At 40.2% G+C, this 26116-nt stretch overlaps 1 protein-coding gene and 1 pseudogene across 3 annotated transcripts in view; both read right to left on the bottom strand.

Annotated features, from left to right (window-relative positions):
• Window positions 1-26116, bottom strand: part of Fam120c (family with sequence similarity 120 member C) — a 126261-nt gene that overhangs the window by 52923 nt on the left and 47222 nt on the right. For all 3 annotated transcript variants that reach the window (XM_026407410.2, XM_026407412.2, XM_026407411.1), the window contains exons 5-9: window positions 13213-13312; window positions 12517-12593; window positions 11805-12082; window positions 10838-11111; window positions 10039-10210 (exon numbers count right to left, since the gene is read on the bottom strand). In XM_026407410.2, the coding sequence (XP_026263195.1) occupies window positions 10039-10210; window positions 10838-11111; window positions 11805-12082; window positions 12517-12593; window positions 13213-13312 (901 nt within the window). The remainder of the gene's footprint in view (window positions 1-10038; window positions 10211-10837; window positions 11112-11804; window positions 12083-12516; window positions 12594-13212; window positions 13313-26116) is intronic.
• LOC113195781 (la-related protein 1 pseudogene) lies at window positions 1875-2609 on the bottom strand (annotated as a pseudogene).

The raw sequence follows: 26116 nt of genomic DNA, 5'->3' as shown, positions 1-26116 counted from the left end.
TAGCCATTCCATAGCCCAACTCAAGCAGTCAGTGGCTGGAGAAGAGAAGTTAGGTATACTCTATGTGTATTTTTCTGCCAAAGGGTTTTACCAACCGGCAGGCTCCCCTCTAGCCCTTAATTCTTCGTTATCCTCTCTTCCCAGGTGCATTCTCATTCCGAGGTGTGGTTGATCAGAGGGTGGGCAGAAATGCCTTGCAGAGGGGGAATGCAAGATGGGTAGACCCCATCAGTACCTCAAAAAGGAATGGGACCTTTTTCCACCTTTCATGAGACAAAGCCACCTTGAGGTCTCAGTGATCTCTGGACAACACTGAGAAACATATCTAAGCTTCAGTTGTGAGGTGTTCCTCCCTTTCTTATCTCACATGGGGGAGATGCTCAGGTTCAGGATAAGTGTGTTCCAGATCCAGGCCACCTATATTTTCTACCAGTCTGAAGGAAACTTGGCCCTGGGGTTCCAAGTGTAGAAGGAAAGGTGTCAGAGCAAGATAGAGTTTGGCATCGCAGTAGCACAGGGGCTGGTATGGGGCAACAACAAGCAGAGAGGACATGATAGTGGTAGCAGTGTAGACATAAGATGTCAGCTTCAAGGATGCAAAAGCCAGGATATTTTGGCCATGGCTCTGATAAAAGCCATCCCCAACACTCTTGCCTCCAGTTGGGAGGCACGATACAAGCAACTCAGTCCAGAGAAAGATCTAGCCAGTCCAAACCCAGGCACATCCAGAGAATGTAGGTCTTTAAGTTGACTCCACCAAGGAAAACAGGCATTTGGGTATTATTTCAGATTCCTGCTCCACGATAAGGCAACTTTTTGAAAAAATATTATTTCCAAGAAAAAAAAAACAAACAAAAAAATTCCAAGGAGAAGGGAAAGACATCACTTTTTATGGATTAGGTGGGGGCTTTCTAATTTTTTATGGTCAATTTTGTCTTTTTCTCCCCATTTTCCCAATAGAAAGATCAGAGAAAAATAAATCATCTTCTAATAGTCATTTTCAGTATGAACAGCATTTCTCTGGGCTTGGGAGTAAGGGCAGTTGGAAAGGCTGAAACGTTCCCCCAATCCCCACTTTTAGATCCTTTGGTTTCCTTCTCCCAGAAGATAGAAAAAGGGCATGGTGGGGACATCAGGGAGAGAATAAGAAAATACAGTGATGACAAACCCTAAATGGTCAAGGGGCTGGTGCTCCTGGGGCACAGGGATGCTGTCAGAGTCTTCCATAGGACAGTACTGGGCAATGGGGCCCACAAAGCCTTCTTAGGGGCTGCATAGTTGGCTTGAGGAGGAGCAAGAGGGGGCTGTGGATAGAGAACAGGTTTTTGCCTTACAAGCCATGGGCCGGGCTAAAGAATGATTCTGGGGGCTGGGGTTGTAGCTCAGTGGTAGAGTGCTTGCCTAGCACATGTGAGGCACTGGGTTTGATTCTCAGCACCACATAAAAATAAACAATAAAAAAGGATGATTTATAATATATGTATACATAGATGCATGTGCACGCATACACACACACACACACACACACACACACATAATCTCCACCTCTTCAAGAAGCTGGGATGAAGAATTATGAAGAGAGAAGGGGAAGGGAATTATGTGGAAGCCACTATCCAGGGTGCCTCTAATTGCCCCAAAGGTGTCTACACTGCTACTTAGCATGAAAGCCAATCCTAATAAATCCACACCTATCCCTTCTTTGTCCCCTCCTGGGTCTAGGCACCTCATGGACCCTTGAGCATTCCACCCATTCCCAGCTCCAAACCCCAGGGCTGAGGGGCTTTTTACTTTCCCAAAGTCTGTGTGTATACCAGTGCTGGCTTGTCCATTGGCATCTTCCCACATGCACTGGCCTGTAGGTGGTTAGCTGATTACTATGGCAAGCCCACTGGAAGATTGGGAGGCTTCCTGCTCTCATGGCCACCACCTACTGCTATCACTGGGTGTTGTTTGTGGTTACCCTCCTCACCAATGCAGCATCCATTCAAAAATAGTTTGGGGTCAATGTCCAAATTTTTGGCTTTGGAATATTTCAAGAAGTCTCAGAACTTCTCCAGCCCATAAAGTAGACCAAATTCATAGCCCCTCATCTTTTCCTTCTGAAAATCCTTGAATATATCCAGCTGGAACTTGTTTTGTAGGCCATACTGTTGTATCGAGAAAAGCACTCTAAACCATATCTGTAGCCTTCTTTGGCATACTCCAGAGCCAGCTGCTTAAATTATGTTGAAGTGATGTTGGAGGAAAAATGACCAGAAGCAGAAGAATGTTCATTTCCTGAGACTGGCCAATGCCCATGTGCTTCTGCTAGTGAAGGCAGCACCTGTGATATGTGAGGTAGACATGTGAAACCATTTCCCTTGAGCAGCTCATGGAAAGGATGCTAGAACTTGGGCAGTGACTGAGGGGTACAGCCAAAGCTGCCAACCTCAGATGTTCCTTCTGAGGGGCTGGAGCTAACGGAAGCAATTGAGGCTCCTTGCTCTTGGAAATCTACCACCCAGGCCACTCTCAAAGGATTGGTTAAAGCCATGCCTTGTCTTCCTTTGTCTTGATACCTTGGCATCTAGCATCTGTCCTTCTTTTACCACTGGGTAAAACTGTGACATTTGGCTTAATTCTTTTTATTTCTTAGTATTTTTTAGTTGTAGATGAGCACAACATTTTTATTTATATACTTATTTTTATGTGGTGCTGAGGATTGAACCCAGTGCCTCACACGTGTGAGGCAAGCACTCTACTACTGAACCCCAGCCCCAACCCCAGCCCTTGGCTTGACCCTTTGATCTATGGGGTCCAGGTGTGTATGGGGTCCTGGAATTGCTGTAGTTTGGCAACTCTGGGGCAATGGTTGGTAGAGAGCAAGCAATGGTAGAGGACTCATGATCACCAAACAACTTGTTGTCTAGAGCATAAGTGGGAACTTGCTGGAACAAAGGTGGCCCAGGAAGAACCTCCGGGTTGGGGTCTACAGAGGGCTCAGGGTTCAAGTATGTCGAACTGATTTCAGCTGATATTCTTGATTTTCTTGCTTGATATAGGAATACTTGGGTTCAAACTTCTCAGTCCACAGGTCCTGCCCATAGCAGAAGACCCTGTCATTAATGACTTTGGCCAGCTTAGTACTCACCTTGGCTGAAAAGTGTGATTGCTGATCCCACCCAGGTGCTGGTGCATGTAAGGTGGTGCCTGGGTGACAATGAGGATCTTGTTGATATCTGGTCATCAATTTCAGAGTCAAGAGTCCTCATTAGAGTAGGCAGTGAAGGTGTTTTTTTTTTACCTATTCATCTGCTCCATCTCCTCATTAAACAAGAAATCTAGTTCCTCACCTTGGATATTAGCTTCTTGGAGGGAAGTTGCTGAGGCAGGGGTCAGGTGGGCAAACCTGGGCTCTTCTGACTTCTTGGGATGTGCTGGGGGGAACCCAGGTCATTTCTTCACTTCAATCCAGTTCTCAGAATCTAGGTGAGGCAGGCTGGCAGATAGGCCCTCGGGCAGTGTCTTTAGGTTGCTGACCTCTTCCATTTTGGTTGGCACTGGGATGACTGCACGGAGAAAGCCAGACACCGACTTTGTCTCTTTCTGGTAATGCTGGCAAGGAACAAACTCAGGGCAGTTGAGAAACTGCGTAAAAAATCAGTGTGCAAATAATCCACTATTGGGGAACCAGGAAGAGGTCACTTCTCAGGCTCTTCCTTCATAAGGACATTCTTATCAATGATCTCCACCACCTTGTTGTCCCGAGGGCCACAAAGATGAGTCAATTGTTGGTGAGGAGAGCTTGCATTCGGTAGAAGGAAACAATAAGGGTAATGGGAAGGAAACCACTGGTATCCATTTTCCATCTCAGGAAGAAATGTTGCTCTAAATTGTATTTAATCTGTCACTTTATGTAGTTTTTGCACAGCTCCTGGTCCATACTGTGAAGCTCAGTGCTGCCATCATCATCAAAGTAGTAGGTGATGCTGTTCATGTACCTGGGGGTATGAGGCCCCTCTGCAACATCAAAGTTTTGACAGCCACACTGGCAGTCAAAATGGGTTTCAGTAATATGCCCCACCACATCCCTGGCCACAGAAGGATGACTGTGCCCCACCTGCCCCAACACTCTTCACACTTGATGCCTTCTTATGATTGTGCCAGGCAGGCTCAGACCCTTTAATTTCCCCACATTTGGCAGGTATAGGTTTCCACTCCTGTGGGTGGGCAAGTTTCTCTCTGGGTACAATAGGCTTCATGTCTATTTGAAGCGAAACCCATATGTATTTATTCTCTTTGTTCTTCTGCCCATCTTACTGGCAGTCCTCAACCCCATGCTTCTCCTTCCCTGATTTTTCTTGTTGGGTTTTCAGGTTCTTCTTACTGTCACTCTCCTCTTTCTTTCATGTTCTTGGCTGGCAGTGTATTGGAAAGCTGAGGCTTTAAAAGCTGTTGGCTGCAAACACTTGTGAGCTATCTCATAGCTGTGGATCAGTTAATTGTATCTGCAAAGTGACCAACCTTGCTGTCTTTGTGCTGTTTAGGAGCTGCTGCTCTCACCACCTTGGCTGGAGCAGAATGTTCTGGAGGGTACTGTCTGTTCATGGGGTCCAGGACTGGTGGCAGCACGTTCTTAGTCCAAAGGTTTCCCTTGAGTGGGTACTTTCAATAAGTCCAAGTGCTTAGTTCCTGAGGCTCCAGCTGTTCCTCCACCAGCACCCAGTTTGCTACCTGCCACCCTCTTCTGTTGCCAAGGGCCTGGCCCTCACAACAGGTGGCTGCATGCTCTTGGGTGGCCCTGTGCCCTCCTTGTTTGGTCTGGTGTAATGCAGCCATGGTCTCTGGGTTCCAGCTCCCACCTCCAGGCTTGCTCATGCCTTCAAGGATCATGGAGGCTTCTTCCTCACTTCCTCATAAGCCCCGCCCCCCCACCATGACCCATGCTCTTTGGCATGTAAGAATTGGGCACCCCTGGTGGCAGCCGATTCGCTTTAAGTGACCATATGCACATAGGCCCTCTCCCCAGAAGCTGGGCATACCTGAGTTTTCCTCACCCCACCCAATGAACTTGGGTGATGCCTTCTTCCAGCGTCCCAGGTTGATAGGCCTCAAACCCCCTGGAAAAGGATCAGGATGCATGGCTAGGTGCTGCCCTCTACTGGGCCTGATGCAGCTGCTATAGATTTGAGGCCTATTGATAAAGAAGGGTGGGAGGGAGTAAGAAAGGCCCTTCCACTTTGTGGTCCAGGCTTTCCCCACATGTACTCCCATTCCCCCTGCACAGTTCCTCACAGTATGTAGCTACCCGAAGCCTGGCAGGCTTCTCACCCCCAGGGTGGCCCAGGTTAACCTCTTCTCATATCTTGAAATAAAATTTTAGAGCTCTTCTTTTGGATTTAGTTTGTTTTGAATGAATTGGGTATGGACCCAGAGTCTCACGTGTGTTAGGCAAGCACAATACTACTGGGCCACATCTCCAGACTTTTTAAAATTTAATTTTGAGACGGGGGTCTAAGTTTTTGAGGTTGGCCTTGAATTTCCCTCAGCCTCTCAAATAGCTAGGATTATATGCATGTGTTACCATACCTGGCTTCTTCTTTATTAATGTGAGCATTTAGTGGTATTAATTTCTCCTTTCAGCAATGGTTTAGCTCTGTTCCACAAATTTTACTATGTTGTACAGATGGTCCCCAACTTATGATTTTTCAATGTATGCTACTTTGACTTTATGATAGTTCAAAAGTTAATATACATTCAATAGAAACCATATTTTAAATGTTGATCTTCTCCCAGGTGAGCTATGCAGTCCAAAACTCTCTTTGATGCTGAGCAGTAGTAGTGAGCCATAACTCCCAGTCAGCCATGTGGTCATGAAGAGAAACTACTGATACTCTACACTGTGCTATGTTGCTAAGCTGTGATGGTCACTAGGTTAGGCATATTAAATGCTTTTTATTTTTAAATTGTTAACACATATTAATTGTACAAGTTAATGAGTTCCACTGTGACATTTCCATATATACATATTTTCAGCTTATGGTAAGTTTATCAGGACACAGGCCCATCTTAAGTTGAGGAGGACTGGTATTTATTTTTCATTCAGTTTTGCCTTTCTTTCCCTTGAGACTTTTCCCTGAGATTATATACACATGCTTTGTTATTTTCAAAATATTTGCAGATTTTATGTTTGATTTTGATTTCTAATTCAATTCCACAGCAGTTTGAGAATATATTCTGTATGATTTCAATTCTTTTAAATTTACTCAGGTTTGTTTTATTTCCAAGGATATGATCTATCATGGCATATGCTCTGTGGCTGCATGAAAATATTGTATATTGTCCTCTTGTTGGATGTTCTTTAAGAGTTGATCAGATCCTGCTCACTGGTTATGTGGCTTTTCTGATCTTCTGTCTAGTGATTCTGCCCATTATTGAAAGGGCAGTTGAAGTTTCTATAATTATAGGTTTGTCTATTTCTCCTTTAGTTCTATCAGTTACTATATCACATACTTTGTGGCTGTATTATTTGGTGACACACATTCAGGATTGCTTTATCTTCTTGGTAGAATGACACTTTTATCATTATATAATGTCTCTTTCTGTCTCTGGCAACATTCTTTTCTTAGAAATCTACTACATGTGGGATTAATATAGCTGTTCCTGCTTTCTTTTGATTAAGGTTTGCATGTGTATCATTTTCCTTCCTTTTACATTCAACCAACTGAAACATTTATATTTGAAGTAAATCTTTAGTAGATTTACTTGGCTAGTTTTTATCTAGTCTACCAATCTGCATTTTAAATGGCATAGTTAGACTTTATATAGTTAATATAATTATAGATATATTAGAGAGTAAGTCTATCATGTTAGTTTTATTTAAGTGTTTCATTTGTTTTCTTCTTTTTCTCTTCTTGTGGATTATTTCAACTAATTTTATGATTCCATTTTGATTTATCAATAGTGTTGTTTCTTAAATATTTTTTTAGTTGTAGTTGGACACAATACCTTTATTTTTATGTGGTGCTAAGGATGGAAACTGGTGCCCTGCACGTGCTAGGCGAGCGCTCTACAGCTAAGCCACAACCCCAGCCCCTATCTATAGTGTTTTTGAGAACAACTGTTTTTGTATAATTTTTGGGGTGCTAGGGATTGAACCTAAGGCCTCATGAATGCTAGGCACATACTGTACCACACTCTCATTATGTATTTAATACCTAGAACATGCATTTAAAAAATATACAAAGGGAGCCTGGGGAAACGGTTTAGTGGTAGAGCACATGTTTAGAATGCCTGAGGACCAGGGCTGAATTCCAAATACTTATAAATAAATTATATGCATAATTTATGCATACTGGTATTGACATTTTATCAGTTCAAGTAAAATGTAGAAACCTGACCTATGTTATATTTCTTTACACTACCCTATTTATAATTGTCTAAAATATTTTCTCTAAATAGAGAACCACATTAAACAGTGTTGTGATTTTTGCTTCAATGTGAAACATAATTTAGAAACTCAAGGCAGCAAGTCTATTGTACTTATGTATTCTTTTGTTCTTTCCACTGTTTTTTTCTTCCTTCCTGATGCTCCATGATTCCTTATTTTATCATTTTCTTCCTATGAAAAGAACTACCTTTAGCCACTCTTTTTTCAGTTTTCGGCGGACACAGCATCTTTGTTTGTATGTGGTGCGAACTCGGGCCACACGCTTGCCAGGCGAGCGCGCTACCACTTGAGCCACATCCCCAGCCCCCTTTAGCCACTCTTTTAGGGTAGTTCTGCTTATGAAAAATTATCTTTGTTTTCCTTCAACTGAAAAATGTCATGATTTAATTATTAGAGAATTTTCTTATTTGATAATGAATTCTGAGTTGACAATTCTTTCAGTAAATACTGTGCTGCTTTCTTCTGGATTGTAATGCTTCTAATTAGAGATCACCTTTTATTTGCATTATTTTTCACCAATAAGCACCATTTTTCTGTGGCTACTTTCAGTAAGTTTTGTCTACTTTTGAAAACTTTGACCATGATCTATCTTGCCATGGATTTCCTTACTGCCTTGTGATTAATATAGTTTTTTAAATATGTAGATTTAAATTTTTGCCAAATTTAAGTACAGCCCAGCCATTATTCTTGAACACTTCTGTATTTTTCATCCTCTTTCTTTTCTCCTTCTGAGACTTTGATGATACCAATATCAAATCTTCTGTTATGCTTAATTTTCCTGTCTATTTTCTCTCTGTTCTTTTAGACTATGTGATTTCTATTGTTCTAACTTCAAGTTCACTGATTTCTTCCTCTTTTATCTCTTACCTAAGATTTAATCCATCCATTGAGTGTTTTATTTTGCTAATTATATATTTTTAGTTCTTAATTTCCTTTTGGCTTTTCTTTAAATCTTCTATTTCTTTGCTTAGAATTTCTATTTTTAGTTTATTTCAAGCATATTTATAATTGTTTGTTAAAAACATTTTATTGATGGCTGCTTTGAAATCCTTTTCAGATAATCCAGACTTTTATCATCTTGGTAGTCACTTTATTCTTAGTCACTTTGAGATCATTTGAATTTGAAACCTTCCTAGTTCTTGGCATGATGAGGAATTTTCAATGGAAAACTAAACATTTTTTGTATTTTGGGGAGGGGGAGTACTGGGGATTGAATTCTGGGGCACTCAACCACTGAGCCACATCCCCAGTCCCTTTTTTTTTTTTTTAAATTAAAGACAATGTCTCAATGAGTAGCTTAGTACCTCGCCATTACTGAGGCTGGCTCTGAACTTGTGATCCTCCTGTCTCAGTCTCCTGAGTCACTGAGATTGTAAGTATGTGCTATCGTGCCTGGCAAAAGCTGAATGTTTTGAAAGATTCTGGATTTTATTTAAATACTGTGTTTTAGCAGGACTTTTCTGACCACTACTGGTAAAGGAGGACACAATTTCATCACTGCCAGGAGGGAGTGGAAAGTTGCAGTCCACGCTTAACCTTATTTGATACTTCCCCAGCAGCAGCAGGTAAGGCACCTCATTATACCCTGGTAAGGATGAATGTCTAGGCTCTCTTCATAAGGCTTTTGCTGGCTGTGTGTGTGTGTGTATGCTATGGATTATGGCTGGAGTACAGTGGTTATTAACTAAAATTTTTCTATGTTGCTAGGATGTTTGTTCTCTTCCTTTGACCACAGAAAGCCAGCTTTTTGGAGGCTTTTATTGGTCTGCAGCTGTTGACATTTCTGGGCCATTTGCCAGCTTGCTCCTCACCCAGACTGGGATATGTGAGGCAAAAAGAAAACCCAAGGCACTCACTAGTGCACCACTGCATCATTCCTTGGGCCTCAAGGTTATCAGCCAGTCTGTCTTCTCCCCACCATCTAGAATATCTTATGCTTGTTTTATATGTGTCCTGGGGTTAGTTGTACTTAGCAGCAAGAATAGAAAAACTACATCCAATCTATCTTCATGGAAGCAGAAATTTACAGTATTTTTTGAAAGATTTGACCATATTACTCTGTAGCTTGAAACACCCCAATGGTTTCACCTAAGCACAGGTTCAAATCCCAAAACTAAACCCCTCTGAGGAGGAAAGACTGTGTCAGATACAATTCCATATTCTCAAAGCCCAGCATGATTCTTATAAGCAGCAGTCATTCTGAATGTTTGATAATTGCAGATTTGGGGCTATTCCATTAATGTGCTTCTCATATTGATACATATTCTCATGAATGATGCATTTTTTCTTAGGGGATACCGGGGATTAAACTCAGGGGCACTCAACCACTGAGCCACAACCCTGGCCATATTTTGTATTTTATTTAGAGACAGGGTCTCACTGAGTTGCTTAGTGCCTTGCCATTGCTGAGGCTGGCTTTGACCTAACTCATGATCCTTCTGCCTCAGCCTCCTGAGCCACTGGGATTACAGGCGTGAACCACTGTGACTGATGAATGACACATTTTCTTAAAGACTGCATAGCCTATATGATGTGTCTGCATATATATCTTTTTTTCTTTGCTGTGTCAAGCATCGAGAGCTGTCAAAGCTAGATCTAGTTACACTTACCTTCCACAGGTAGCCTCCGCCGTATGGCCAGGCGTTCCATTTTCCGCTGTGTCTCTGCCAAACTAAAAAGGACTCCATATACATATTGACGAGCTGACCTGAACAGGAGAGCAGCTGGAGGTAACTCCATGTTACACTCATCCTCAATACATACGGGAATCTTAATTTCACCCTAGAGAAAGGTGCAAGGGAAAGGAGAAAATGAGTACTTTCAAGATTTGAAACCAAACTGAGAAGAACCAACAATGAACTGCAGCCTTTACAGCCCAGCCACTAAATTTTCTGTTTGTATGCAGAGTTTCAGATTAAAAAAGTTGTAAGAAGCCCAGCTAACAAGTCAATTTATAAGCTATATTCCATTTTGGAGGTCTCACCTATGATTGACTATAGCTGATTAATGGGGAAAGTCTTAAGACAATTTGCTGGTGGATGGATTTGTATGGTAAGACCAGAGGAGGGGAATAGCTATGCAGTAGAGGAAAACATAAGGAACAATGGCACAAAGCCTCTTCTTAGATTGCCTATCCCTAGAAAACGTCCACCAACTTGGTGCATGGTCATGCAAAATCTCAGAATTATACTTCACTTTTAGGCACATCATTTACTGTACAGTCCTATCTCTGGCTGGTCCTGACTCATTTGGGGCCCTTAATATGAGGAGGAGCGCCAGCACACTTGGTCTTCTTTATCTTTTTTCAAACACCAATTATCAGACTTTTTTTTTTCTGATAACTTATAGTCCTAGGAAATATAAAGTATTCTTAAGAGAAGGGAGGTGGGTGCTGATCTGCTGTCTCACCTTAGTGAGGACGTGATAGATATATGGATACATAAGACCCCTTCGATGTCTGTGTTCAGCAACCCGCAAGACTTCTGGAGCTACTGGTGGTAAGGGTGGAATTGTGATGTCCATGTGGTTCCTTGTAGACATAGATAGCAGAGATGGGATGTGAGGCTCACCATCACCTAGGCTGGCTTCTGAAACTCCAGCATCCACAGGCTGTACCCAAGACCCTCTGTCACCATTGGGATCTTCCCAACCAGGCTGCTGCTGAAGAGTTTCTGTGATGTGACTGAAAAATTTAGAAAGACAGTGTAGAACAGAAAAGGGAAGTTGATAAAGATACTTCCACTCAAGATGGCTACTGTGATCCCAAGGAATCTCGCAAACCCTCTGGAGGTCCAGACACTGGGTTAGCACTAGAGATGATACCTTTCCTCTCAGTGGCCATCACTGCCTTCCTGGATTCTTTCACCTGACACAAACCAAAGCAATCAAAAGTCATGGAAATCACTCTGAATCCTTTATATCTTAAAAAAAAGGGCCATGCTAAGAATCTGCTTATATTCTAAGAAAATAATTATAACTGCAGTCTCAAAATAGTTCTGCTTCCCAAGAAAAATCTGTTTAGAGGAATAATCTTTAAAAAGTGAGCTAGGACCAGAACCCTGTCTCAGTTGCTAAACAATATAACTGCCGACTCAACTGTTCTATCACTTCAACTCTATACATTATTTTTCTTTTTCTACATTCAAACTATCCCCCTCACAAACGGAGAAATGACAGACAAGTTATAAAGCACACCCATAGCAGGATTTCACTAACCAACTGCCATGCTGCCTTTGACCTCAGTAGCTTGGTCATCTGAAAATTATCATCTGCACAGGGCCAAAAGAACAAAGAATGACAGAGAAAAGCCAAAAATATACACTTTCCCACATTCCTTCTGAAGTCTTTCCCCCTGGTTGTCTATACAGATACTTACTCAGAACTGGCTCCATTTGGCTCATCACCATCAGAGGAAGAGGAGTGGGAAGAGTCTGGTCCCAAAGGAGGTGAAGCTTTGGAAGTCAGGTAATTGGGAAACTGGGATGCAGAGGAGTCATAAGAGACAGCCCAATTGGCAAAGGGGCTGTCCTGCAGCATGGGATCCTCAGAAAAAGCATGGGAATCCCCCAGAGGATGGGAGAAGAGAAGAGATGAGTTGGGTCCCATTGGGAATGGTGGTGGATATTTCATTTTCTGGGGCACTTGGTGAGAAAACTAAAGGACAAAACAGACAGAAAATCTGTTTAACATTTTACCGGCTCCAAGATGGTTCCCTCAGCAGTTGTGATATAGTAGATGATACCAGTAGCAGAGACTGTTGAGATATCCTACTGAGAATGATAAGAAATAATTCTAACCGTGCTGCATGAACAGAATCCACTAGAAAAAGGACAATGAACCAATCCAGGTCACCTGGAACATTCCCTAACATTAGCTAATCTACCTTCACAATGCCCTAATGGTTACTGATGTGGGTGTTATCTTTTCATAGTCTGAAAGCCTCAAAGTAGAATGTGATAGGGATATATATGAGCTTGGCATTCTGCTAACACTGAGTCAGCCTATCTCTGCAACTCAGATAATAAAAACCAGGAAGCAATCGAGTCCAATGCTAACAAAAGGTCTCAGGCCTCTTAAAGGATGCTTACCATTGGCTTTCCAGCAGAAATTGTGCCCATTTGATTTCGTGGAAGGGGAGGATTTCCAAGACGGTTATTTCGAAAGCCTGAAGCCAAGAGAAAAGGCTGTACTTCAATCAGTCCTAATAAATTTACAATGCTATATTCTGCCAAACCACCACCACATGAAAAATTTTTATTAATAAATAAGGTACAGGCTGGGGATATGGTTCAATGATTAAGCCATTGCTTAGCATGCATAAAGCCCTGGGTTTGATCCCCAACACCACAGAAAGTTAGTTAATTGAACAGCTACTATGTGTCATGCCAGGAGTCTTAAATAAAAAAATTTCATATGATAATAACCCTATAGATTACATATCATGAATGTGACTTTACAAAGTCACACAGATGGTAAGCAGCAGAGGTAGGATTCAAACTCAGACCTAACCCCAAAGCCAGGGCTGTTTTATATCAAGACAGCGTGGGTTACTACTAGAAGCAGTCTAAACTAAGCAAATAACTTTGTTCCCCATCTATAAATTTGGGAAGGCAGGGTTTTCATTGTTTTACATGAAAATCAAAATTAAATGCCTTCCAAATAGTGATGACTTCTAGGAAGGCACAATCAAAAATAAGTGATTCCACTCTGACCCTGGAGTTCCTGAAGTACCAAGACAGTTTCCCCTATGAACAGAGCAGCCTGGGGTCAGATGAAAGCCTTACCTAGAAAGGAGGGACCCACTGGCAGTGAAGAGAGTTTGGTTGTGACTGAATAGTATTCAACTGCTTTCTTGAATCGTTCTATTTTATCTTCTGTCCTGGACTGGTTGTTGGCACATCAGATTGTCAGAAAAAGAAATGATAAGAGAGTCTTTTTCATACAATTTATAAGTAGGGAGTCAAAACAATAGCAGAAATCAAATATTTAGAGAAACGCAAGAAAACAAATTTCCACTTTGTAGAAAAGATTAGGGAGAGAAATCATTTTGGAACATAAAATATGGATTTTCTTTTAAAAATTTACTTACATTTCATGCTATTCTAAAATGATCACATGATCTGTAGGAAACATACATAAGAATGGGATGGGGAATCACATAATATAACCATCTAACAATATTTCAATGTGTTTCCTTACATTAGTTTTTAAAAAATTGTGCTGCAGTATATACCATTTTATAAACATATTTTTTTGGTTGACATTGTACTCTATAATTTTAAATGGATGAATATTTTATCATTATGCATTTATCATAAAATTTTGTAACCACTTCGATAATATCTGACATTTAGGTTATTTATAATATTTGGCTATTTTAAGCTATATAACAAGAGTATATATTGTCCATATAAATTTTTTTTCTGGATTTCAGATTACATCCTTAAAATGATATTGGTTCAAAAGGTATAAACATTAAAACTAAGAGCACTTAAGCATACAAAACCACAATGTGACAATATTATATATCCATCAGAAGAGCTAAAATTAAAGACTAGTGATATTAAATTCTGGCAAGTATATGGAAAAACTGGAATTCCAGCCCATTGCTGGTGGGAATGTACATTGGTACTGTTTAGAAAATAGCTTGACAGTTTCTTATAAAATGAAACATTTACCATACGCTATAGTAAACCTAATTTTTTTTTCAGTACTGGGGATAAAACCCAGTGGTGCTCTACCACCGAGTTATATCTTTAGCTCTTTTTTATTTTTTAATGTTAAGACAGGGTCTTGCTAAGTTTCATAGGCTCACCTCTAATTTGGAATCCTCTTGCCTCAGGCTCTGAATAGCTGGAATTATAGGTGTGTGCCACCACACTCAGAAGTAATCTTACTGCTAATTATTTACCCAAGAAAAATGAGTGCATATGTCCTCCAAAAGATACAAACCAAAATGTTTATAAGAGTTTTATTCACAATAGTTCCAAACTAGAAACAACTCAAATGTATATCAATAGAAAATCAGGATAAATTGTTGTATAGATACACAATGGAATACTAAACAGGAATAAAACAGGAACAAAGTACTGATATATACGATAGGTATAAATCTCAAAGATATTATACTGAATGGAATAAGAGAAAAACACAAATGTATATATAAAGATCAAGCAAAGGGAAAACCAATCTTTAGCAATATAGGTAAAAAAAAAATTCTGGTTTAACATTGTAGCTCAGTGGTAGAGCACTTGGCTAGCATGGGCCAAATTCTGGGTTTGATCCCCAGCACCAGAAAAAAAGTAAAAGCAAAAAGTACTATTTACCTTTGCAGAAAAAGGGCTGAGAAGGAGCTTTAGATTTATCAGAATTTTCTCCTGAACATTTTTAAGATCTTCATAATATTTTACCAAATGCAATTTAAGATATTAAAGACAATTTCTAATTAAAAGTAATGCTCTCATAAGCATATTTTTAACATAATCTTGGGTTATTGCACAGTGCATTTTTAGAGGGTATGATCATTTTCAGACTTTTGACACATTATACTAAATCTCTTTCCAAAACAGATGCCTCAAGTTATACTGCCATCATCAATGTATGAGAATATCAAGTTCACCATACAATTCCAGTGTTGAGTATTTTCTACCAAAAACCCCTAACTACTATCTACTAGGTATAACAATATTTATTTCTCATAGAAACAATAGACTATATAATAAAAATATTTTTAACATGTATAATGGTATCTCTCAGAGTTTGTCATTATTAACATCTAGAATTTTTAAACATTCCAGGGCTTTTATTTGTATTTGTGCATGCACATTAAAAAAAAAAAAAAGGAACTGAGATCTCGAGGTCCTACAGACTAATAGAAACAAAATCACTCTGGTATCTCAAAAGCCAATTAAAAATAACAGGGCTATAGTTGTAGCTCAGTGGTAGAGCATGTTTGAGCCATTGGGTTTGATTCTCAGCACCATGTTAAATAAATAAAATAAAGGTCCATTGACAACTAAAACATATTTTAAAATAAATTAACAGATGTTCTATAGAATAGAGGAAAGGGGTTGGGGAGGGAGGTAGAGAGGTAAGGATACAATACTGGAGATTGAAATGGAACAAATTAGGTTATATGCACTTACAAATATGTCAAAATAAAACCCACAATTACAAATCACTATAAAGCACTAAAAAAAAAAAACTGAATTTGATGTGATTAAAAAAGGGTTTCAAATCCAGAGAATGTTCACAAATTATTGACTGTCAGAGTGGCATCTAAATGATTAAATAATAGTAAACTATCAACATTCCATTATTTATTTATTCATAATCTCCTTGTTATATTTAGTAATACACATAATAATAGAAAAACAATCTTCTAAAAACTACAAAGGGTACAAGTCTCCCTTAACATCTCTCTCTCTGCATCTACTCTTTTCCTAAGAAGTGACCTGTTTGGTAGATGTTCTTTCATGAATTTTGCTATTTTTACACACACATATGGACACCAATATGATTTTTGGTTTTTTTGCACAAATGGAATCACTATCACATTGTTATCACCTCCTTTTGGCATTTAACAATATGTCTTATATACTCTTCAATGCCAATCAGTAGAGATCTATGACCCAATATACCGAAATACTTCACCCCATGTAACCCTGAAGTCAGGTGTGGAATTTTATACTTGACATCATGACAGTCATGCAACAAAGTTTCAGATATTGTAATTTGGATTAGGGATGCTCAACCTGTGCTAGTAAACAGTATGTATGTTTGTTTATAAGAGCTCTCCTCAATTCTGATTTTATGGGGTGGGAGTATAGCTCAGTGGTAGAGCACCAGCCTAGCATGGGCCAGGACCTGGGTTTGATCCCCAAGACTGCAAAAACAAACAAAACAATTTTATGAAGATTATACAGTACCAATGAAAAATGGTTGAAAACATGGCAACTTAGTGAGGCCTAGTCTCAAAATTTGAAAAGGGGAATTTGGGTAGGTCAACCCTGGTGTGCTCTGCCACAAAAAAGAAACAAAAATGAAAATAAAGAGGATTGGGGTGTAATCAGAAACTATGTCTTTATTTCCCAAATTTTTTTTTTTTTAAAATTTTTAGTTGTAGACACATACAATCTTTATTTATTTATTTATTTTTAATGTGGTTCTGAGGATCAAACCCAGTGTCTCACTCATGCGAGGCAAGTGCTCTACCACTGAGCTACAACCCCAGCCCTGTATTTTCCGATATTTTAGTTCTTTGTTTTTAATAAAGGAGCCTTTGTTATTAAAAATAATCATTATGATTCTTCAAAAATGTATGAAGCCACAAAGATAATAAAAAATCATGACATTAAAAATATTTACCATGAGGCTGGGGTTGTGGCTCAGTGGTAAAGCACCCGCCTAGCATGTGCGAGGCCCTGGGTTCCATCCTCAGCACCACATAAAAAATAAATAAATTAATTAAATAAAGGTATTGTGCCTAATTACAACTAAAAACTAAATATTAAAAAAAATTCACCATGCAACTAAGCATTTATAAAGTTTATTCTCCATTTAAACAGTATGCCATACTTAACATTTCACTCTACTGAACAGGTCAATTTTTTTTTGTTGTGCGTCAGTCTCTTCCTGTCTGATACAAACAGCTAAAAGGACAAATAAACAAAGCAAATGTGCAAATATGCCATAAGGGAATGTTTCTAAAGTCAAGGAAAATGAGGGGCTCTTCACATCATGGTGGAAAGCATGGACAAATGAGGATCAGGTGTAATTAGTATTCAACAACAGTAAAAGAGAGAATTATGAAAAATAATGGGCAGAAAGGCATTTGAAAAGAGAGTCATTTGAATAGAGAAAAAATATAAGCCCTTGTGGAAACAAAAGTCCAAGTATACTTTTTGTAAGACAATACTTGTTAAGATTGTGCTAGCAAGTTAAATGCAAGGTAACATACTAGATTGTGCTATCACAAAATTGTGTTGGGAAAATTTAGGTCCCCAAACCAAATACTCATATTGTATTCCTTTCATTTAAAAAATAGAAGTTTCAGTATTAGATAAAATGGAATAAGTACAGTTCCCTCTGTTCCCACTGAGGATAGTTATTAATATATAGTTATAGGCAGACTGGGGAAAAAGACTAGGATTCAAAGTGAGATAGGTTAACTACAATGGGATCATGGGAAGAGATCCTTAATAAAAGGAGACATCTAAAAACATGACAAGTTATGTTGAGCTTGCTCATCAGTTAAAGATAAACAGAGCACTTAACATATGCTTATAGAGATTAGACATATGATTAATTAAAATTTCACTCACCTGAGGTGCTTACTCTATGTGCCCACAAATGATTTTTTTTTTATTGGTCGTTCATAACATTACATAGTTCTTAATACATCATATTACACAGTTTGATTCACGTGGATTATGAACTCCCCCTTTTACCCCATATACAAATTGCTGTATCATATCAGTTTCCCTTCCATTGCTTGACATATTGCCTTTCTAGTATCTGATGTATTCTGCTGTCTGTCCTATTCTCTACTATCCCCCCTCCCCTCCCCTCCCCTCCCCTTTTCTTTCTCTACCCCTTCTACTGTAAATCATTTCTTCCATTTGTATTATCTTGTCTTGCCCCTCCTTTCCTCTTATATGACATTTTGTATAACCCTGAGGATCGCCTTCCATTTCCATGCAATTTCCCTTCTCACTCCCTTTCCCTCCCACCTCTCATCCCTGTTTAATGTAAATCTTCTTCTCAAGCTCTTCGTCCCTACCCTGTCCTTGTTTACTCCCCTTATATCAAAGGAGTCATTTGGTGTTTGCTTTTTAAAGATTGACTAGCTTCACTTAGCATAATCTGCTCTAATGCCATCCATTTTCCTCCAAATTCTATGATTTTGTCATTTTTTAATGCAGAATAATACTCCATAGTATATAAATGCCACATTTTTTTTTATCCATTCATCTATTGAAGGGCATCTAGGCTGGTTCCACAGTCTTGCTATCGTGAATTGAGCTGCTATGAACATCGATGTAGCAGTGTCCCTGTAGCATGCTCTTGTTAGGGCTTTAGGGAATAGACCGAGAAGGGGAATAGCTGGGTCGAATGGTGGTTCCATTCCCAGCTTTCCGAGAAATCTCCATACTGCTTTCCAAATTGGCTGCACCAATTTGCAGTCCCACCAGCAATGAACAAGAGTGCCCTTTTCCCCACATCCTCTCCAGCACTTATTGTTGTTTGACTTCCTAATGGCTGCCAGTCTTACTGGAGTGAGATGGTATCGTAGGGTAGTTTTGATTTGCATTTCTCTGACTGCTAGTGATGGTGAGCATTTTTTCATGTACTTGTTGATTGATTGTATGTCCTCCTCTGAGAAGTGTCTGTTCAGGTCCTTGGCCCATTTATTGATTGGGTTATTTGTTATCTTATTGTCTAATTTTTTGAGTTCTTTGTATATTCTGGTTATTAGGGCTCTATCTGAAGTGTGTGGAGTAAAGATTTGTTCCCAGGATGTAGGCTCCCTGTTTATCTCTCTTATTGTTTCTTTTGCTGAGAAAAAACTTTTTAGTTTGAGTAAGTCCCATTTGTTGATTCTATTTGTTAACTCTAGCGCTATGGGTGTCCTATTGAGGAATTTGGAGCCCGACCCCACAGCATGTAGGTCGTAGCCAACTTTTTCTTCTATCAGATGCCATGTCTCTGATTTAATATCAAGCTCCTTGATCCATTTTGAGTTAACTTTTGTGCACGGCGAGAGATAGGGATTCAGATTCATTTTGGTGCAAATGGATTTCCAGTTTTCCCAGCACCATTTGTTGAAGATGCTATCTTTCCTCCATTGCATGCTTTTAGCCCCTTTATCAAAAATAAGATAGTTGTAGTTTTGTGGATTGGTTACTGTGTCCTCAATTCTGTACCATTGGTCCACCCGCCTGTTTTGGTACCAGTACCATGCTGTTTTTGTTACTATTGCTCTGTAGTATAGTTTGAAGTCTGGTATCGCTATACCGCCTGATTCACACTTCCTGCTTAGTATTGTTTTTGCTATTCTGGGTCTTTTATTATTCCATATGAATTTCATGATTCTTTTATCGATTTCTACAAGATATGCTGTTGGGATTTTGATTGGCATTGCATTGAACTTATATAGGACTTTTGGTAATATCGCCATTTTGATGATGTTAGTTCTGCCTATCCATGAGCAGGGTATATTTTTCCATCTTCTAAGGTCTTCTTCTATGTCTTTCTTTAGGGTTCTGTAATTTTCATTGTATAAATCTTTCACCTCTTTTGTTAGGTTGATTCCCAAGTATTTTATTTTTTGGGGGGATATTGTGAATGGAGTAGGTGTCCTCATTTCCGTTTCGGAGGATTTGTCGCTGATATACAGGAATGCCTTTGATTTATGCGTGTTGATCTTATATCCTGCCACTTTGCTGAATTCATTTATTAGCTCTAATAGCTTCTTTGTAGACCCTTTTGGGTCTGCTAGGTATAGAATCATATCATCTGCAAATAGTGATAATTTAAGTTCTTCTTTTCCTATTTTTATGCCTTTAATTTCTTTCGTCTGCCTTATTGCTCTGGCCAGTGTTTCGAGGACTATGTTGAACAGAAGTGGTGAGAGAGGGCATCCCTGTCTTGTACCAGATCTTAGAGGGAATGCCTTCAATTTTTCTCCATTCAGAATGATGCTGGCCTGTGGCTTATCATAGATTGCTTTTACAATGTTGAGGTATGATCCAGTTATCCCTAATTTTTCTAGAGTTTTGAACATAAAGGGATGCTGTACTTTGTTGAAAGCTTTTTCTGCATCTATCGAGATGATCATATGGTTCTTATTTTTAAGTCTATTGATGTGGTGGATAACATTTATTGATTTCCGTATATTGAACCAACCTTGAATACCAGGGATGAATCCTACTTGATCATGGTGTATAATTTTTTTGATATGTATTTGAATCCGATTCGCCAGAATTTTATTGAGGATTTTTGCATCAAGGTTCATTAGAGATATTGGTCTGTAGTTTTCTTTATTTGAAGTGTCTTTGTCTGGTTTCGGAATCAGGGTGATGTTGGCCTCGTAGAATGAATTTGGAAGTTCTCCCTCTTTTTCTATTTCCTGAAATAGCTTGAAAAGTATTGGTGTTAGTTCCTCTTTAAAGGTTTTGTAAAACTCTGCTGTATACCCATCCGGTCCTGGGCTTTTCTTAGTTGGTAGTCTTTTGATGGTTTCTTCTATTTCCTCTATTGTTATTGGTCTGTTTAGGTTGTCTATATCCTCCTGGGTCAATCTGGGCAGATCATAAGACTCAAGGAATTTATCTATGCCTTCACTATCTTCTATTTTATTGGAGTATAAGGATTCAAAGTAATTTCTGATTATCTTCTGTATTTCTGTAGTGTCTGTTGTGATATTGCCTTTTTCATCCCGTATGCTAGTAATTTGGGTTCTCTCTCTTCTTCTCTTCGTTAGCATGGCTAAGGGTCTGTCAATTTTATTTATTTTTTCAAAGAACCAGCTTTTAGTTTTGTCAATTTTTTCAATTGTTTCTTTTGTTTCAATTTCATTAATTTCAGCTCTGATTTTAATTATTTCTTGCCTTCTACTTCTTTTGCTGTTGTTTTGCTCTTCTTTTTCTAGGATTTTGAGATGAAGTATGAGATCATTTATTTGTTGGTTTTTTCTTTTTTTGAGGAATGAACTCCAAGCAATGAATTTTCCTCTTAGAACTGCTTTCAATGTGTCCCAAAGATTCCGATATGTTGTGTCTGTGTTTTCATTTAACTCTAGGAATTTTTTAATTTCCTCCTTGATGTCTTCTAATACCCATTGATCACTCAGCAACCTATTGTTCATTCTCCAGGTGATGCTTGATTTTTCCTTTCTTCTTTTATCATTGATTTTCAGTTTCATTCCATTATGATCAGACAAGATGCATGGTATTATCTCTACCTCTTTGTATTGTCTAAGAGTTGCCCTGTGACATAGTATATGGTCTATTTTTGAGAAGGTTCCATGTGCTGCTGAGAAAAAAGTGTAGCAACTTGATGTTGGGTGGTATAGTCTATATATGTCAATTAAGTCTAGGTTGTTAATTGTGTTATTGAGTTCTATAGTTTCCTTATTTAACTTTTGTTTGGAAGATCTGTCCAGTGGTGAGAGAGGTGTGTTGAAGTCTCCCATGATTATTGTATGGTGGTCTATTAGACTCTTGAACTTGAGAAGAGTTTGCTTGATGAACACGGCTGCACTATTATTTGGGGCATATATATTTATGATTGTTATGTCTTGTTGGTGTATGGTTCCCTTGAGCAGTATGAAGTGTCCTTCTTTATCCCTTTTGATTAGCTTTGGCTTGAAATCTATTTTATTAGATATGAGTATGGACACTCCTGCTTGTTTCCGTGGTCCATATGAGTGATATGATTTTTCCCAACCTTTCACCTTCAGTCTATGTACATCTTTTCCTATCAAATGCGTCTCCTGTAGACAGCATATTGTTGGGTCTTGTTTTGTGATCCATTCTACTAGCCTGTGTCTCTTAATTGGTGAGTTTAAGCCATTAACATTTAGGGTTATTATTGAGATATGGTTTGTTCTTCTATCCATATTTGTTTATTGATGTTACTAAACCTGATTTGTTATCCTCTTTGACTACTTTCCCCCCTTTACTGTCCAACCTCCCATTGTTGGTTATCAATGTTATTTTCCATTTCCTCTTCCTGTAATGTTTTGCCAAGGATTTTTTGAAGAGATGGTTTTCTAGCTGCGAATTCTTTTAACTTTTGTTTATCATGGAAGGTTTTAATTTCATCTTCTAACCTGAAGCTTAATTTCGCCGGATACACGATTCTTGGTTGGAATCCATTTTCTTTAAGCGTTTGAAATATGTTATTCCAGGATCTTCTAGCTTTTAGAGTCTGTGTTGAGAGATCAGCTGTTATCCTGATTGGTTTACCCCTAAATGTAATCTGCTTCCTTTCCCTTGTAGCTTTTAAAATTCTCTCCTTATTCTGTATGTTGGACATCTTCATTATAATGTGTCTAGGTGTGGATCTCTTATGATTTTGCACATTTGGCGTCCTGTAGGCTTCTAGGATTTGGGATTCTGTCTCATTCTTCAAGTCTGGGAAGTTTTCTTGTATTATTTCACTGAATAGATTGCTTAATCCTTTGGTTTGGAGCTCTGTGCCTTCCTGTATCCCAATGACTCTTAAGTTTGGTCTTTTGATATTATCCCATAGCTCTTGAATGTGCTGCTCATGGTTTCTTAGTAGACTTGCTGAGCTATCTATGTTCTTTTCAAGTTGAAATACTCTGTCTTCATTGTCTGATGTTCTATCTTCTAAGTGATCCACTCTGCTGGTAGTATTCTCAATTGAGTTTTTAAGTTGGTTTATTGTTTCCTGCATTTCTAGTATTTCTATTTGTTTGTTTTTTATTACCTCTATCTCCCTGTGAAATTGATCTTTTACTTCCTGGATTTGTTTGTCGATGTGATCTTTCATTGTCTGATTTTGCTGTCTCATGTCTTCCTTGAGACTCCAGATCATCTGAAGCATGTATGTCCTGAGCTCTCTATCTGACATTCCATCTGTTGCAGCTATTACCTCTTCTAAAGTTGAGTTGACCTGCATTGCCTGTGGTCCTTTCTTTCCTTGTCGTTTCATACCGCTGGCGTTTCTTTCTGCTTGGTGAAATTGTTGTGTCTTTGATATTTTCCCTCTATTTATTTATATTGCTCTTGTATAGTTGGAAAATCACTCTTGCAGGGCAGGTAGTGGTTGTGATCCTCCTCCAATTAGTGTGAACCATCTACCATGCTGGCAGGCCCTAGGTCTGCTTTGCTGGTCGGTCAAAGGTCCACCTACTCAGCAGGCGCCAGGGGCACCTGTGTCACTCCGTAGGTTGCTGGGCCTAACCTCCCGATGGGTTGCAGGTTCGCCTCGTTTGCAGGCTCTGGGGGAGGGGCCGGTTCCGCCCCTCAGCAGGCTTTGGGCCCGCTCTGCTGTTGTTCACAGTCCCCCGCCTACCTGCAGACACTGGGGGAGGGGACGGGCCTAGCCCTCAGCCGTCCGCCGGACCTGTCCTAGTGGGTCTGGGCCGCGATCCCTGCAGGCGCGTGTATCTGCTGTCACTTGGCTGGTTGCTGGGCCTGACCCGCCCGCCCGTGGCTTGCAGGTTTGCCTCGCTTGCAGGCACTGGGGGAGGGGCCGGTTCCGCCCCTCAGCAGGCTTTGGGCCCCGCTCTGCTGTTGTTCACAGTCCCCCGCCTACCTGCAGACACTGGGGGAGGGGACAGGCCTAGCCCTCAGCCGTCCGCCGGACCTGTCCTAGTGGGTCCGGGCCGCGATCCCTGAAGGCGCGTGTATCTGCTGTCACTTGGCTGGTTGCTGGGCCTGACCCGCCCGCCCGTGGCTTGCAGGTTCGCCTCGCTTGCAGGCACTGGGGGAGGGGCCGGTTCCGCCCCTCAGCAGGCTTTGGGCCCCGCTCTGCTGTTGTTCACAGTCCCCCGCCTACCTGCAGACACTGGGGGAGGGGACGGGCCTTGCCCTCAGCTGTCCACCAGACCTGTCCTAGTGGGTCCGGTCTGCGTTCCCCGCAGGCGCGTGTATCTGCTGTCTCTTGGCTGGTTGCTGGGCCTGACCCGCCCGCCCGTGGCTTGCAGGTTCGCCTCACTTGCAGGCACTGGGGGAGGGGCCGGTTCCGCCCCTCAGCAGGCTTTGGGCCCCGCTCTGCTGTTGTTCACAGTCCCCTGCCTACCTGCAGACACTGGGGGAGGGGACGGGCCTTGCCCTCAGCTGTCCACCAGACCTGTCCTAGTGGGTCCGGTCTGCGTTCCCCGCAGGCGCGTGTATCTGCTGTCTCTTGGCTGGTTGCTGGGCCTGACCCGCCCGCCCGTGGCTTGCAGGTTCGCCTCGCTTGCAGGCACTCCCCACAAATGATTAATGGCTAGACTATCTGACACAGAGAAAATTCTAACCTCTAAGTATAGAGTGGCTGTTAGGGGATTTAGCTGTCATGAAACTTAATCTTCAAGAAAGTTTATTTTTTTTATTTTTTTATATATTTATTTATTTATTTTAATATTTATTTATTTTTTGGCGGACACAACATCTTTGTTGGTATGTGGTGCTGAGGATCGAACCCGGGCCGCACGCATGCCAGGCGAGCGCGCTACCGCTTGAGCCAGATCCCCAGCCCCTTCAAGAAAGTTTATAAACATTTAACAAATCATCAAAATCCAACAGCGGCTCACCTGTTTGTGATCCCAGCCCACCCTCTGAAAAATCATATATATCATCAGAGCACTCAAATTTGGGCATGTCACTCATCTTCTCTGAGAGGTGAGGGTCATCTACACTTCTGAGTGTGAATTCCTTTGCTGTTCTTAAATAAATCTTTACCTAAGAACAGGTCCTACTACTCTTTTTGTAATAAATGTTAAGAACTGGGTGGGGCTGAGGGTGTAGCTCAAAGGTAGAGTGCTTGCCTGGGACAGAATGCTGAAGGCCCTGAGTATGATCCCCAGTACCACAGGATAAAAAAGAACATGAGTGGTTCCAAGTTGATGTTCCCTTCTTTTGGGAATTCCTTGGACCCTCTCTGGTGACAAAAGTACTATTGATTAAATGATGTGTTTAGGATTTCTTGTTCTTCCAGAATCTCTGAGTATATACACAATGCACTCTGAAATCTAAAAGTGTCCACTGGTGGGGTCAGAGAAAGCTGCAAAAGAAACTAGTCCAGGCTGGGAGTGGTGGCACACACTTGTAATCCTGGGCTGGTGACAGAGACAGGAAGATCACAAGTTCAAAGCTAACCTCAGCAATTTAGTGAGATTCGGCATAAAAAGGCTGGGTGTGGCTCAGTGGTTAAGTAACCCTCAGTTTAATCTCTGACACAAAAAAGAAAAGAAAAATGAAAGAAACTGAAAAAGAAAGAAATTGTAGTCCAGTTTTGGCCTGAGTAGTGAAAAAGTGGTCTCCAAAAACTCAGAGTATAAAGAAATACCCTGTTTTCCTTTTTATTTTTTCTCTTCCTTTGTGTTCCAGACCAAAGCAAATCTTGGATGGCAACAGTGGCAATTGAAAAACAGCAGGAAACTAAAACTCTGAAAGATAAGAACCTTGCTCTCCAATTAGAAGAATGATTTTTCTTCTCTCTTTTTGTCCTTCTGCTCCTTGGTCATAGGCACAGTCAGAAAAAGTACAACACAATGTTGGGTGATTAAAGTTCTGACTTTCTGGCAAGAAGACCAAAAAGGGGGTAGCCCAAAGAACCAGGAAGACTGAATAGATTCAGGGGAGAACTACTAAAAGCAAAATGACAAGCTGTCTATGAACCACTGGGTTCACTCCTGAAATAACACATGCACGAATCTGACTCTAAACAGCAGACCACAGACTAAAACTGAATTAAGAGATAGATTATGGCCCAAGACCCAGACTAAACACTAAATGGCATATACACAGGACTGATCTAGATATGTTTGCAAGGACTTTAACAACTGTATTGACACTGAAAGCACAGCTCAAGGAAAGCTAAAGTACTAGTGGTCTGAACCAAAATAGATTTACTGATTCCTAAAACAAAAATTATCAATATGCCCCATAATACTGAAACAAGATCAATAGCCTCATAACATAATTTCAAAATTTCTTAGATATAATCCAA

Source organism: Urocitellus parryii, chromosome X (assembly GCF_045843805.1).
Source record: "Urocitellus parryii isolate mUroPar1 chromosome X, mUroPar1.hap1, whole genome shotgun sequence".
Lineage (NCBI taxonomy): Eukaryota > Metazoa > Chordata > Mammalia > Rodentia > Sciuridae > Urocitellus > Urocitellus parryii.
The sequence above is the reverse complement of the archived record's forward strand: the minus strand, read 5'-3'. Positions and strand labels throughout refer to the sequence as shown.